This window comes from Natrix helvetica, assembly GCF_964273705.1.
Source record: "Natrix helvetica genome assembly, chromosome: 8".
In the NCBI taxonomy this organism is placed as follows: Eukaryota; Metazoa; Chordata; class Lepidosauria; order Squamata; family Natricidae; genus Natrix; species Natrix helvetica.
Genome location: NC_138559.1, coordinates 27,088,450 through 27,103,059, shown reverse-complemented (window position 1 = coordinate 27,103,059; position 14,610 = coordinate 27,088,450). Strand labels below are relative to the sequence as shown.

Below are 14,610 nucleotides of genomic sequence, written 5' to 3'. Positions count from 1 at the left end.
TTCTCTGGGTTTGGGTTTTTTTAAATTTTTTTCTCTCTCTCTCTCTTGCTTCCTTCCCCCACTTTCTCCCCCCCCCCCTCTTTTTTTGACAAGCCATTTTCGGCAGCCAGCGAGGGTGCATTGAAGACTTGGCTGACTTTCTCTCTCTCTTTCTCTCTCTTTTAGAGTTTGGTGGTCTGCCCAAGAGAGAGATTCTATAGAGCCCGGTCTTTGTGTGATATTTTTTGAGTATGTGTATGTTTGTGTGTGTAGACTGATTAAAAATAGATGCCTTGAGGTATTATTTTAGCATCAGTGTGTGGAGAATGTTTCTTTCCCCCCTTTTTTTGCACTTTTGATGTGGTAAATGGGACATAAATAAAATTGTTTTTGAAATGACTGAATTAATTAGATAGTAAAGTGACGGCAATGCATAAATTTGCTTTTGCCAACTTTTTATTTTTATTTTCCTCTTCTTTTGCAAATGTCTCCTTACCTCCACCTTTTCTCCCCTTCTCCATCCGCCTTCTCCGCTCTCCCCGTTTTTGGACACTGGCTGAATCATGTTCTGGGGCGCATTTTAGGGTCACTTATGGCACACGGTGTCCCCTGGCGAGCGGAGAGAGAGAGAGAGAGAGAGATTTTGTGAAATTTTGGAGGATTGCAACGTCAGAAAATATGTGAGTTATGAAATTGTGGTTGGGAAGGGAAGGCAGCTCGGAGTCATGGCTGGCCATAACTCAGGAATGGGCAGCGGCTGCCAAAAAACGTGACTGCTCTCTTTCATGTCTCTCTGGATGTAAACAGGCGAAATACATTTGTAAGCCGGGAAGGATGGAGGCGGCTCTTATGTGGCCCTGGGAACAAAACAGCTGTCCTCGGTTAAGGGGCAGGAAAGGAGGGATGAAGAGGAGAAGGGGGTGCAATGCATCTCTGCACACACAAGTCGTGCCTTTGATTTCCCCCCCCCCGAAAGGGGTCCAGCAAAGCGCATTCGGGGACCAGAGCTTGTGTCCAGATGGGTCTCTCTCCAACAGGATTTGGCCTCCTGGCCCAGTGTGGGAGGTTGTGGTGGGCAGCTGGTGTGCCAGTCTCAACTAGAAAGAGGGCCAGACAGCACACCTGGCCTATCTATGGAGGAAGCCCCTGTCATTTATTCCTTACAGGCTATTTTGACAGGACAGAAAATCTCTTCCTTCCCTTCTCCAGCTTTGGTTCCTCTGGGTTTCACCAGTAGAGGAGACTATGGAAAAGTTCAGGGTGCCAGGCCTGCACTGGGCATTATCTGGTCCAGAGGAGAGGTGGGTTGACACTCCCCCCCCTCTTTCTCTCCATCTCTTGGTTGATTCCTACAGCTTGCCCTTGAGCCCAAAGCTTGGCCAACTTTCTCGAACCAACAGTTTCGTTTGAGTGGCTTCTCCCTCCCCGATAGGCCAAAGGTAAGAGAGAGAAGTGAAGACTGAAAAATGAACTGAAAATGAGAAGACACTTAGGACCCCACAGTTCACGCCTGAGCTACAAATCTCTTCTATCAGTTGGAAGTCAATTTGTTGACTTCATATCATCTTTTAAAATTTGTCCTTCAAAATTAACCTTCCGATGCATTAATAATGATTTGGGGCATCTTAACTGTTGGAGTTTGATACCAACTTCTTCACGGATCAGGCCCAAGGAGATATCAACTCAGTTCCTCAAAGAGGGACCCCAAACAAGGAAAGTTGAGTGGCCTTCAGAGAAAAGAGAGTTGGAACATTCATGGTGTATCTTCCAGGGTCCAGTCAGATTTCATTTGAGGTGAGGGCAGGATGCCAGTTGCACACGTCTTACCACCTGCCCCCTCCCCAAATCTGCTGAGTCCTGGCTTGATCCCCCTTCTTGGTTGAGAGCCCAGTTGTGTCTTAAAAAGTGAGATATCACACGTCAGGTTCATGTAAGAGTATCCCAGTTGCACTCAGGAACTATGTGACCTCATAACTTCCAACCACTTGTAGCGAATCACTCCAGGACTCCAAAGTCAGAGCATGAGGATCTCAGTTCTGCACCGCTGCCTGCTGAACAAAGAGAACCATCCGTCCCACCCAAAGAGAAGGGAAGGGGTACAATAACATCCAGGGGGCCTGACCCCAGGAGCATTTGCTGTCTGTTTCTTACCTGCCATCTAACCAGCTTTATCCTAAACGCTTCCCCCAAAGCAGTATACAACAGAATTTTGCTCATTTTCATGCTGCCTGAATCGGTTGGTTTTATGTGAGAGGATCTTTTCAGATGATTGCTCGATTGAATGTGGGGAGATCTTCAAGGAACACACATTCACAAAACAATTTCAGTCATTCCCGTCAATGGCTCAACTCTAAGATACTGGAGCTGAAATTGAGATGCCCGTATTCACAAACTGTCCGGCGTCTGGTCCAAGTTACCCCCTTTTTAAAAAAAGGTTCAGAAAACATATTTTTGCTGTTATCATTGGCATGGAAATGTGATCACATCTGCCTTTGGCAATCTATTTCATGCAAAAAAAATAAGAGAGAGAGAGAGAGAGCGAGAGCATTTGCTTAAAGAATGAGAAATGCCCTTTAGGTGTTGTCTGTTGCCTATTCCTGATCTCAGCCCTCTTAAGAGTTGAAGCTTCTCCTTCTTCTAGACCAGTGTTTCTCAAACTTGGCGACTTTAAGTCCTGTGGACTTCAACTCCCAGAATTCCCCAGCCAGCTATGCTGGCTGGGGGATTCTGGGAGTTGAAGTCCACAGGACTTAAAGTCGCCAAGTTTGAGAAACACTGTTCTAGACTATGATCTCAAATGATTGGAGATGAGTAAAGTTAATAGTTACGAAGGACGTCAGCATATCTCAGGCCAAGCAGGAAACATTGAACATCTGGCTTGCCACCATCCATGAAGAAAGGACCAGCCAAGTCCCTTCTTCATGGAGATACTGTACTAGGGCTAAAGAGAAATGGCCTTGTGATACATGAGAAACAATCCCAGAGCATGAATTATGGATAAATTACAGTCCTTGGTCCTTGGTTCCAATTCTTCTGTGTTTACAAAACTGGAAAGAATTGAAATTCTCAACTGCCAGTCATGTCAACATTGGGAGCTCTTCCTCCAGTTTGTTCTGTTTCTTCGCATGCGCTCCTTCTTCTCTCTTCTACCTCATAAAGTGCTAGGGATGGGCAAATGATTGAATTAGTAGGTTTATAAAGTTAATAGGCCATCATTTATCCGGCCCTTTGGAAGAGACAACAGGTTTATTGGTGACATTTGTACACCCAAGCAAAGCAAAGGAAAGCGTCAAGGGCACTGTAGTGTTTAAACAGATGTTCCTGGTTGATGTTCTTGATAACGGTGAATTGACTGGGTTAAAAAGGGGGGGGTGTTAGACGGAGTATTTTTTTGTTTTTAAGTCACCGAGTTAGTCTTTGCTGAAAAGAGAACGTTTGATGCACTTGGCTGCCTCTTGCTCCTGGCAGCCTCTTCCACATATTTTAGTCATGCTCTCGACTCCTCCTCCGTTGCAAATAAATAAATAAATTTGAGGGTGGCGAGGTAGCAATTCTGCCCAGCAGGTTGAGCCCCTCTCTTCCTCATGCAAATGGCCACGCGAGAAAGTCCATTGCTGGCCCTGCGTGCTCAGCCTCAGCCGTGTTTTCAGTTCCTCTCCAACAGCCCAAATCTTTCCACTTTCTCAGCCAGCAATTTGAATCTCATTTTTTAACCTGGGAGGTACCGTTTAACAATGCTCAGGAAAGGAGGCAGTAAGAGAAGAAAAAAGAAACAGATTTCGCATACAGATTTCTCACGCGGCTTAAAAGGAGGAAGAGACAAGCGAGGAGGCAGCGAGGGGCGTTTGTGTGCACACAGGCTGGTGTTTGGATGCGTCTCCTTGCATCCCCCCTTCCAAAACAACCGCCGTAGCGCTGTACAATGTCACACTTCAGTTAGAGAGAGAAGGGGAAGGAGGAATCAAAGGGTTGGAAATCAGCGAGAGGGATCTTTGCATCCAGCCGTGTGTGTGTGTGTGTGTGTGTGTATCTGTGTGACAGTTAAGGCTTACACACACCAAAGGCAATTGGGTAGGTGTCACTTTTTAACCAGTTAGAACATTTTTACTACTTCCTAACATCAGAAGAGTACAACCTTCTGGGGAGCGTAGAGTCGTCTCCTCCTCCATCAAGCCAGTAAAATTGGGGTTTGGAGAGTGTTGCGAAGGGGGTGGGGGTGGGTGGGGTCTAGGCACAAGCGGCCCTGCTGGGTCTCCGTATTTTGTGGGCCTGCTGAATGTTTCGCAGAAGGTATATAAACCGGGGTTAAGAAGACTTGCTGCCTTTTATTCAGAGGAGTTGATGCAGACAGGCAGCAGCTGATCAATTGGCTCTCCATTTTTCAGCCTCAAATCCCAGGGGGGAATGGAAGGGAATCTATTTCCCCCCTTTAAACAAATGCAAAACAACTCAGAGAAGGTTTTTGTGAGAGTCTCAAGTGCAAAGCTTTTCCTAGGAAGGTTTGGCAGATGGAGCTTGGTGGATTTGAGTCTCAGGCTTGAATGTTACTTCCTGTCCTGGCCTTCTCCCCCCTCGGCATCTCCTTCGGCTGGTTGCCCCCAGGGGAAAGCAGACAGGCCTGGCCCAGTTGGGGTATCCATCGTGTTGGGTGCTGAAATCAGAATGGCCTCCTTCCTTCCAATAGATGGGGACCATTTTCAGGAGGAGAGAAAATGGATGCTTTCGCTCCAGAGAGTTTTATATGTCAATCTCACTTTTCTGTCCTAAGAGGAATTTATTTGATGAAAAGAATGACAGGAATTAGTTCCACCAACACAGAGACGAACAATCAAATAGTAAACCACCTAATTGGAGAAGAACCAGGAATACTTCCACCAACACTAATGGTGTAAGCCACTGTATATCAACAAAGAGCAAACTCTGCTCCCTTCTAGCATTGATGATGCTACCTAGTTGGGTCACGAAACGTCTGCAAAAAAACAAATCAAGCTCAGTGAGCACCAAGGGCCTCACAGTCTTCCTTCTCCCCCTCCTCCTTCTCCTCTTCCCCCTCCTCCTCCTCCTCTCTGCTAACCCCACTCCCTTCTAGACTCATGATATTACCTAGCTGGGTACCAAAACGTCTGCAAAAATACTGCCAAGGTGAGAGAGCACCAAGGAGCCCCCCTTTCCACCAATGTTCTCTTCTGCCAGCACAGGCCTTCCTGGCCCAGGATGGAAGCTCTGTTTGTGAATTCAAAAGGCCTCTCCTCCCCACCCCCAGCCCCCCATGCCAAAGGTAAAGGGGTAGCAGGCGGGCCAACTTTAGAACTTGGTCTTCTCCCGAAGGCCAGGCTATCGGCTGGATCCTCGTGGCATGGGAGAATGGCTTGTTTTTGCCAACCTGGCTGAAGGGGGAGGATCGGCAGAGGATCTGGGGTGATCCATCTCCTTCAACCCATCGCAGAGTCTTGGCAGCACGCGGAGTCCCATCCCTGCCAGGCTCAGCCATCAGGAAGTCGGCTGCGGCTGTAGGCAGCCTGCTAAAAATACTTCCTTTTGTCTTCTCCCTGAGCTGCCCGCAGCTTCCCCAAAGTGGTGCCCGGTTTTTTTATTTTGTTTTTCCAAAGTCCTGCTCGGCTTTGTTATGATTGTGTGTGCGCGTGCGTGTGGGTGAGGGGGGGCTGTTGTTGAATCCGGCCCCCCTCCCCGATGCATGACTTTTGAGTGTTCTGTCCTCGATGTTCTGTGCTTTTAATAAATCTCTCTCCTTGTTTTTCTGAAAGCCCGGAGTCATGATGAGCGCTGAAGCTGGCTGACATTTTCCTGGTGACTCATGTAGTAAAATTAACCTTGAACTATTTGCATATGCAGCCCCTGTGTTCCCTGGCTCCTCTTTGCCTCTCCCTGCCTGCCTCTGTGTGTGTGTGTGTGTACACACAAACACACACACACACACACATACACACGCTTCCCTGGTCTTTTTATCCGTGTGTGGATTGCAAGATTTCTGGCTCGGTCTCGCATTTTGTTTTTTTTTCTTCCTGATTTGATTTAGCGCAGGGCGGGTGGGGAAGGGGCGTGTGTCTGTTGTGTGTGCTGGCAGGCAGGCAGCAGCTTCCAGGACACATGGACTCCAGCGAGCGAAAGAACACCCAGTCCTGGCCTTTGGAAACTGGCAGGCCGCGCACTGTTCCCCGGCTGATAAGGAGTACTGTAAATAAGACTGTACGGGCTGCCGTCAGTTGCCCCAGCCTGCACTCATTGTTCTCGCTGCGTTTTGTGGGTCAGCTCAGCTCTCTCTCTGGGTACGCGCTGTACTTCCCTTCTGTAATCAAGCCTTTCGCCTCTGGATGGAACAGTCAAGATGTTTGTTTGAAAGTCCCGTTTGGGTTGGGCCTTGAACGGCTCGGGGACTGGATGATGGCAAGATGTGGAATGGCTGGGAGTTGACCTGGGGCTCCTGCCCTCTGGAAACCTCCTCCCGTGTGTCCCCGGAGACTCTCCGTCATCCAGGTTGTCCCAAAAAGGCCACCGGCATTTCTGTTTGGTTTGGTTCTGTTGGGAATTGCGACCGCCATTGGCTTTTCTTGCCACCGTTGTCAAGTGAACCCTCTTTCCAGCACTGTCATAATAGTCACTAAGCAAATGGTCGTAACCTGAGGACTAAGTGCAGTTTGGTCACTTTTGAGCCGGAGAGTGGGGAAATCCCGTGGTTTCTCGCTTAGTGACTGCTTTGCTTGGTGTTCCCGATTGCGGTCACTAAGCGAGGACTACCTGTATTGTGAAGATGCTGCCTCTCACAAGGACTATCCAAATTGTCCTACCTTTCCATCCTGGGGAAATGCTCTGACGGAGGAATCGGTTCCTCTGAAGTTCTGAACTGAAGAAGCTTCCTGGATGAGAAGCGAAATGTTTTCAAGGAAAAGAACCCAGCAAGTCCAGGGGCCTCTTGGAAGCTCATCCCGTGTGTGGAAGCCGAAGTTCCTCCATCTTCAGCTCCGTGTCTTCTCCTCTTCCTTGATCCTTTCTCTTTCCTTCTGGACAGTAGACAGTTTGGCCAGGACATTTATAAACTCTTGGGCCACAGTTGCTTCTTCTTGTTGATTTGGTGAAGAGGGCATCCAAGGAGGCTGGTAGACTTCACTTGAGCCTGAAGCTTTCCCAGACCCTTCTCCATGGTCTGAAACTCTGGTGGCTCCTACACAGGACTAGCAGCATGAATGCAAATCAGAAATGTGTCTTTAATATTTGCTTCCCTGTTTAGCATTTTAGAGCCATCTGTGAGTAACTGGCTACATTTAGTTTTGTACATGTTTACATCAGAGTAAGTCTTGATGGGCACCTGGGACTCCCAGCTGCCTTGACTTTCAAGGACCCGTTTGGCTACCAGTGGTTGCTTGACACAGTACCAGATCTGCCCATGAATAGAATAGAATAGAAGAGTTGGAAGGGACCTTGGAGGTCTTCTAGTCCAACCCCCTCCCTAGGCAGGAAACCATACACCACCTCAGAGAAAAGGCTATCCAACATCCTCTTCAAAACTTCCAGTGTTGGAGCCTTCACAACTTCTGGAGGCAAATCCCCACAGAAACACATGCCTTGGCCCCTGACCCCCAATTTCCCAGGGTCCCCTGAGGGGCTGAAGAATGCCTGCTCAAGCCAAGCACCTTATCTCATGGAAGCTGCTTTCAAACCCAGACCAGAGTTTGGTTTGCAAGCCCCGTCCCTTCCTTGCCCCTGCCCATGTGCAGAGTTGCTTCCTCTTCTCCCTGAGTTGCTGGCTGTAGCCCAGCAGGGGAGCAGAGCTGCGGGGTCTGAGGGGGCTGCCGGTGGGTCAAGAGAAACCTTCTGATCCTCCTCTTCTACCCTGGCATGGTGGGCCGGCCTTTCGTGGGCAGTTTCTGGAACAAAACATCCTCCACTCCGGGTGATGAGCAGCCCTGATTCCTCAAGTAGAACTGACCTTTCCAATTAGGAGGGTAATGAAGCCGTGTTTATTATGGGAGCAGCAGGGCTGGGTGAGGGTTGGGGGGAGACGCAGGAGCCGCTTTGGATGGGACCCTCCGCTGTTCCCTTCCTCTCCTCCGGCTTCTGGAAGAGAGAGCCACGGGGCCTGTCTGTGCTGCCTCACGGGGTCCCAATTTTACAAACCAACTCCTGTTGCCTGTCTCTTTCCCCAGCAGGAGCGCCTCTAGCCTTGCCTGCCTTCTCCTTCCCTCCCCCCCCCAAACACCCCCGGCCTGTGATGTCAGGACCCTGCCTTCCTCCCCCATCCCTCTCCCCCCAGCCCCCTGGATCCTGCTTTCTTTTGAGGGCCGGGCCATTTGGCTTAGGTACACTTGAGTTGTTTTGAATGCAAACTTGACATCTCCCCCCCCCCTCCCAAAGCAGCCGGGAACGGCTTATGCACAGTAAACAGGCAGACTGTCTTATTGATTAACAGATGAGGCCTTTATTATCGATCAAAGCTTGGCGAGAAAATTTATCACTTTTAATTTCACTGCTGCCAAATTTTTCTGCCTCTGAGACAGCCGTTACGGAGGCAATTTAAAGGCAGGGGAAATATTCTCCGGCGGAGAGGGCGGCGCGAGGGGCATCTGTTTTATTTTCCTCCCTTCTGGGGGTCCACCCTGCCAGGGGTCACGACGGCCGCCTGGGAGGGTCGCTGGGCTGGGAAGACTAAGGACGAGGCAGCCCATCAGGCCCTGCTCCCTTCCATTCTGCCACGGATCGCAGAGGGCCGTGATGGAGAAGCTGTGGCACACGTGCCAGGGGTGGCCTGCAGAGCCCTCTCTGTGGGCACATGAGTCGTCACCCCAGTTCAGTTGTGCCACGCATGCGCGCACATGCCTCCCGCTGGGTCTCTGCCATGCATGCGTGGGGGAGCCAGTGTGTGGTGGGGTGAATGTATGTGTGGGGGGAACATGCAGGGGGCACACGGGGGGTGAATGCATGCATGCATGGGGGTCAAATGCAGGCAGCACCTGTGCATGCATGAGGTGCACACACATGCATTCCCATGAGACAGAGCACACGCAGGGGCGCATGCCTATGCATGGGGGAAGGGCGCATGTGGGGGCGCATGTGGGGGGGCATGTGTGCATTGCATTTTGGGGGTTCAGGCACGCATGCACGCTTTGGGCACTCAGTCCAGAAAAGGTGAGCCCTGACCAGCAGAGGGAGAAGCCCGTCCTCAGTCTCTTCGGCCAGGTCTTCAGCAGAGGACCACGCATGGTCAGGCTCTGGAAGGAGCTGAGGAGCAGCCCCCCTCCCCTAAACAACCTCCAACTTCTACATGGTCAACCCAGCAGTGCCACGAACTCACCCCCCTCCGCTCTACCACGTTGCACCACTTTTCTCGGCGCCTGGCTGAAGGCCCCGGGGGAAACGGCGCCTGCTGGAATAGCTTTGGCCAACCTCTGGCACGGCTGGCCAGATGGGGATGAGGGGGCCTGGATGGAGTGGTTCGTGTTGGAGGCTGCTCTAGGCCACAGGGGCTTCAGTTTTCTGGGAGAGCACCCGCCCTGGGCCTGGGGGCTGTTCGGTGGGGAAAGAAAAGGGGGGCTCCCCTGTAACTGGGAGAAGTCACCCACTTTCTCAAACTTGGGGTTGTTCTAACCCTTCCTTAAAGATGAAATTTCTCTCTTTTTCTTTGCTCCTTCCTTCCTCCCTCCCTCTTTCTTTCTTTCTTTCTTTCTTTCTTTCTTTCTTTCTTTTTTTCTTTTCTACTTTCTTTCTGTTTCCTCCTTCCTTCCTTTTTCTCTTTTTCTTTCCTTTCCTTTTCTTATTTCTTTTCCTTCCTTCCTTCTTACTTTCTTTTTCTTTTCCTCTTTCTTTTTCTTTGCTCTTTCCTTCCTTTCTCTTTCTTCTTTCTTTTTCCTCCTTCCTTCCTTCCCTCCTTTTTCTCTCTTTTTCTCTCCCTCCCTCCCTCCCCTCCTCTCTCTTTCTTTCTTCAGATCAGGCTGCCTCTCAGCACCTCCTTGGAAGCAGTGACTCAAAGCCTCCATCTCCAACGCTTGAGTTCCCCACTTTGGCCGGGTCTCCAAGGGGCTTCCTTCTTCTTCGCGGGGGGGCTCGGGGGCTGTGCAGAAGCGCTGGGTGCTCGTTTGCTTCCCCTCGTTAGAACCCGGGCCCTGCCAACCAACAGTTGCCTCCTGCCTTGCTCTGCATTTTCTAAGAAATCCCACAAACGCCACACCTTCACGCTGGTTGTGGAAATTATCTCTCGGTCTGGTGTGCCACTCTTATCTGATAGTGTCGTTGCCGTTGTTGTCTCAGGCCTTTTTGTGTGCTGACGGGGTGTTGTGATCATTAGGGGAGCGTTGGAAGGCACGGAAAAACAAGACGGCTCACCACTCTGACCTAATCAGGATGTTGAAGCCTCCTCATTCTCGCTCCTCATTCTCGCTCATTCTCCTCATTCCCCCCCCCCTTTTTTTAATTATTTGCAAAAGAAAATACTTTGTGCCCACATTGAAACTCTCACTGCCCAGATAATCCCATATCGACTTGGCTGGATGCCATCCCTTCTAGCTTCCCCAGTCCCCAGCAGAATTCTGCAGGCTTCATCAGGGCTGGGGGAAGGCAAAAATGCCCCCGTTGTTGCAAAAAAACAAAAACAGCCCGTTTTCCACCTGGTTTTTGCCTTCTTCCAGCCCTGCTGAAGCCTGCTGAGTGTTCCTGGGGGCTGGGAAGGACAAAAACTTTTTTTTTCTTATGTACCTCTTTGAAATCTTGTCGCATCTTATACACTGGTGCCTCTTATAGTCCAAAAAACACGGTGATTTCTTTTTACCCCTGGCACCTTCCTTCTGTGCCATCGCCCAGGTGAGGCTCCTCGTCCGAAAGACCTGTAGCTGCTCTCTTGAGGCCATTCCCAAGTACAGAATGAACTTCCTCGGAGCAGGTCTCCATTTGTATTCGGTTCTTCTGCGTGGTGTTTGCGACCTCTGTGTTGTATATGTGCGTGTCTCCCCCTTGCATCCACAAAGCATCCCCAGAGCTTGGATGTTAGGATTGGCCTCTGCAGCCCATAAAGTTCTCACCCATTCCAGGCCAGGTGAACCTTTTCTGCTCTTCCAGCTTTCCTATTTTCTGGAAAGGCACCTGAGCCAGTCTTTAGCATCCTGTTCTGACCCAGGCTTCCTCTTTCATTTACGTGACTGTGAATTCCTTTCATTCACAGTCCACAAGGCTTAGCAAACACTCTTTCAGAGGAGTATTTATCAACACAAACCTTATCTCGCTTGGAGAGCTGCCAGAGAACTAGTTTCCATCAGCCATCAGAGTGAAGGAAATTAGAACAGCAGGGAGATGGACTGGATGGACCTCTTAACATCAGCACCATTGATCTACCTGCCCGTGCTGGAGAGCAGAGGTCCAATCCTGTATCTTTCCCCTATTTCATTTTACTTTTTTAAAGTAAAAGTTCTGGAGAAAGGAGAAGAGGAGGAGGCCAGAGGCACTTTGGAGATGTACAAGGCAGCTGGGGAACATAATCCTGGAACTTCTCCAGATGTTCCAAGCAACTCTCCATGCAAGGGTGGTGCCTCTCCCAGCCCTCCTTGGAATGGTCATGCAATGACATCATGTATCTGTCAAAATGTAGGAGGGGCTGTTTTCAGGGAAACTTTGTTCCTGCTGAGATCTGCTGAGAATAAAACCATCTAATTCACTCCCAGCATCTGTCATACAATAGATATTCTATTTCGATCTTTCTGTCTCTCTATTGCTCTGTCTTTCTGTCAACTTTTATCTTCCTATCTTTCTATACATCCATCCAGATCTCTATCTATCTATCTATCTATCTATCTATCTATCTATCTATCTATCTATCTATCTATCTATCTACCTACCTACCCACCCACCCACCCACCCACCCACCCACCCACCCACCCACCCACCCACCTATCTATCTATCTATCTATCTATCTATCTATCTATCTATCTATCTTTCTATCATCTATCCATCCATCTATCCATCCATCCCTCTATTTATCTACCTACCTACCTACCTACCTACCTACCTACCTACCTACCTACATCTATCTATCTATCTATCTATCTACCTACCTACCTACCTACCTACCTACCTACCTACCCACCTACCTATCAGTCTCTCTCTCTATCTATCTGTCTGTCTGTCTGCCTACCTACCTACCTACATCTACAGTATCTATCTACTTACCTACCTACCTACCTATCAGTCTACCTACCTACCTATCTACCTACCTACATCTACCTACCTACCTACCTATCTATCAGCGTATCTATCTATACACGAATGTTCAGTATATAGCTCATTTATTTAGATTTTCATTTATCCCCAAGCCTCAATAAAATGCCACAAAAACCTATAAATCAGAGCTTGTTGGTAGCCTGATTCGGGGTTAGTTTGGTGATGGCAGTGTGATGCTTGCTCTAAGCACATCCCCAACCACTGAATAATTTTAAAATGTGGTTTTAATACTGGGATAGTTATAAAAAAACACCCGCCAATCTTGCAAATCTCCATAACCCACGGAAATGAAAAAGTAAAAAATAAGAACCTTCTCGGATATCAGGGAACCGTTCAGATCTCTTATCAGCTCTATGTAAGTTTTCTCTGGACTGTATATTTGATAGTTGGGATGTTTATGCAAATAATGTGCCCAAATATTGATGAAATAAGAGCGTGATATGCCTGGAAAGAGGAAACGTGTATATTTGAGTGAAAATCGTGGATTCATTCCAGTGTTCAGTTAAAAACTAATGTTTGCCCTGGATACACTCAACTCTATTTGTGGTCGCTGTGCTGAGCACAATTCAATGTCTCAGAATCAGTTTAGTGACGGCTGAAATGATGTGTCGGGGCTTCTTGATATTAACGTAATTTTTTTCTCCTCTCTCTCCCTCTCTCCCTCTCTCTCCTTCCTTCCTTACAGCAGGTGCCAAAGCTTTTCTCTGTGACCATTGTGGTGCACAATTCTCTAAGGAAGACGCCCTGGAGAGTCACAGGCAGACTCACACTGGTAAGTCTCCTTTGTGGTTGGGGCTGTCCAAATTCCTCAGCATTTGGAGGTAATATCCCCTTAGAGATGGTTTGGTGGCACTTCTTCCTAATCTGGGCCTTTTTCTGGGACTGGCGGTGTCAGTAAAATGGACGGTTCGACCAACGTTTCACTAGTATGTTCTGTGGGTGTTGCTGATGTTGACTTTGAAGGAAATTTGAAGAGAAAGTCTAGTTCTCACCTGCCCAGTTTATGCTCAACCTTTCATGGTCTGAGCTTGGCCAGGAAAGGAACTGGAAGATCTCTAATCATGGTGGCTCCAGAGCCACCGGGACGAAAGGTCCCAGATTGTCCATGTTTGATAACCATGTGGAAGATACCAGTTGAGAAGGCTGATCTTGGTCAGATATGCAGTCTATAAATAGAAACAGGTAGGCCAAGTGAATGGAAAGCATCTACAACCTGGGAGTAGAAACTCCTGTTGGAAAAGTTAACTTTCTGGACTGGTTCTACCACTAGCAAAAGGGGCGTGGGTGTTGTGTGAGACGTTGCAACAGTCAGGTAGATCATCAATACTTTTCCAATTGGGTGGGGCTGCTTGGCCCCACTTGGGAGAGGCAGGGAGAGGGGAGGAGGGCTGTGAAACGTGCCAGTCAGCACTTTGCTCAACAGCTGTTGCTCAACACTGGTTGCCCCATTTCTGGCTTGATCAATGCCTGGTTTAATTGGCTTCAGCCGAACTGCGATGTGCCCGATCAGCAGGTGTTCCCACCCGAAGACAGGGACGATTGCTCCACAGCAGGGAGAAGTGATCAAGTTGTCCTTACATACGGTATGAAATGAGAGATGCTTTGAACCGGGTGTCCCAGGGAGCAGCTGAGGTGCTGGGCTGGTGCTCGCCATCCTGTAGATCCCAGAGTCTGCGAGACTCTGACCCCTCCAGGAGAGACGTAGCAACTGAGATCCTTCTAGAAGCTGGTATGTCTGCATCCTAGGATGGGACAGTTGTTTCCAAAACATGAGGAGAAGATCCAGCTACTCCATTGTGAAGGCATCTTGCAACTCAAAGGCCTGCAAGCTAAACAGAACCTGGAAGAGAAAAGAAGCATGGTGGATTTCTACTACTCTAAAGCAGAAAAGGAGGGGAGAGACCCTCTCCGGGTTTTTGAGTGAGGCAGTGGCAGAAGGTTCTCAAGGAAGTGAAATTGGGCATCCTTTGTTAGGTCATCAACCGCCATTAGGGAACCAAGGGGAGGAGGGGAAGCAAATCCTGGCCTTAGAGCTGCTGGTTTCATCCAGATGACCCATTTTAGCATCCAATAGTCTGTTCAAACATTTTATCAGCCCACCAGACCAGGAGGCAGCAACCTTAAACACTCAAAGAGCCATTGGGATCAGTTTCCCACAGAAAAGAAGAGATCGGGAGCCCCCTACCAGGAGTCGAAAAGCTCAGTAAATGGTGGGCTGTCGGGTGTCACACATTGGCGGTTGGGACTCATATTTTGAGCGACAGGGAGCCGCAGCAGAGGGATGAAAGAGCCACATGCGGCCCCAGAGCCCCTGGTTGCTGCCCCCTGCACTAGACCTATGGGGAGCAGCCATGTCCTTTGCTGTTACGCACAAGGGACTTGGTTGATGTTAGCTTAAAGCAGGGATGGGG

General features: G+C 49.1%; 1 protein-coding gene across 3 annotated transcripts in view; it reads left to right on the top strand.

The window, feature by feature from the left end:
• ZBTB16 (zinc finger and BTB domain containing 16) overlaps positions 1-14,610 on the top strand; it is a 71,811-nt gene that overhangs the window by 11,446 nt on the left and 45,755 nt on the right. For 2 of the 3 annotated variants that reach the window (XM_081960625.1, XM_081960623.1), the window contains exon 3: positions 12,885-12,971. In XM_081960625.1, coding sequence (XP_081816751.1) covers positions 12,885-12,971 — 87 coding nt within the window. The remainder of the gene's footprint in view (positions 1-12,884; positions 12,972-14,610) is intronic. The other variant, XM_081960624.1, reaches the window with a different exon arrangement.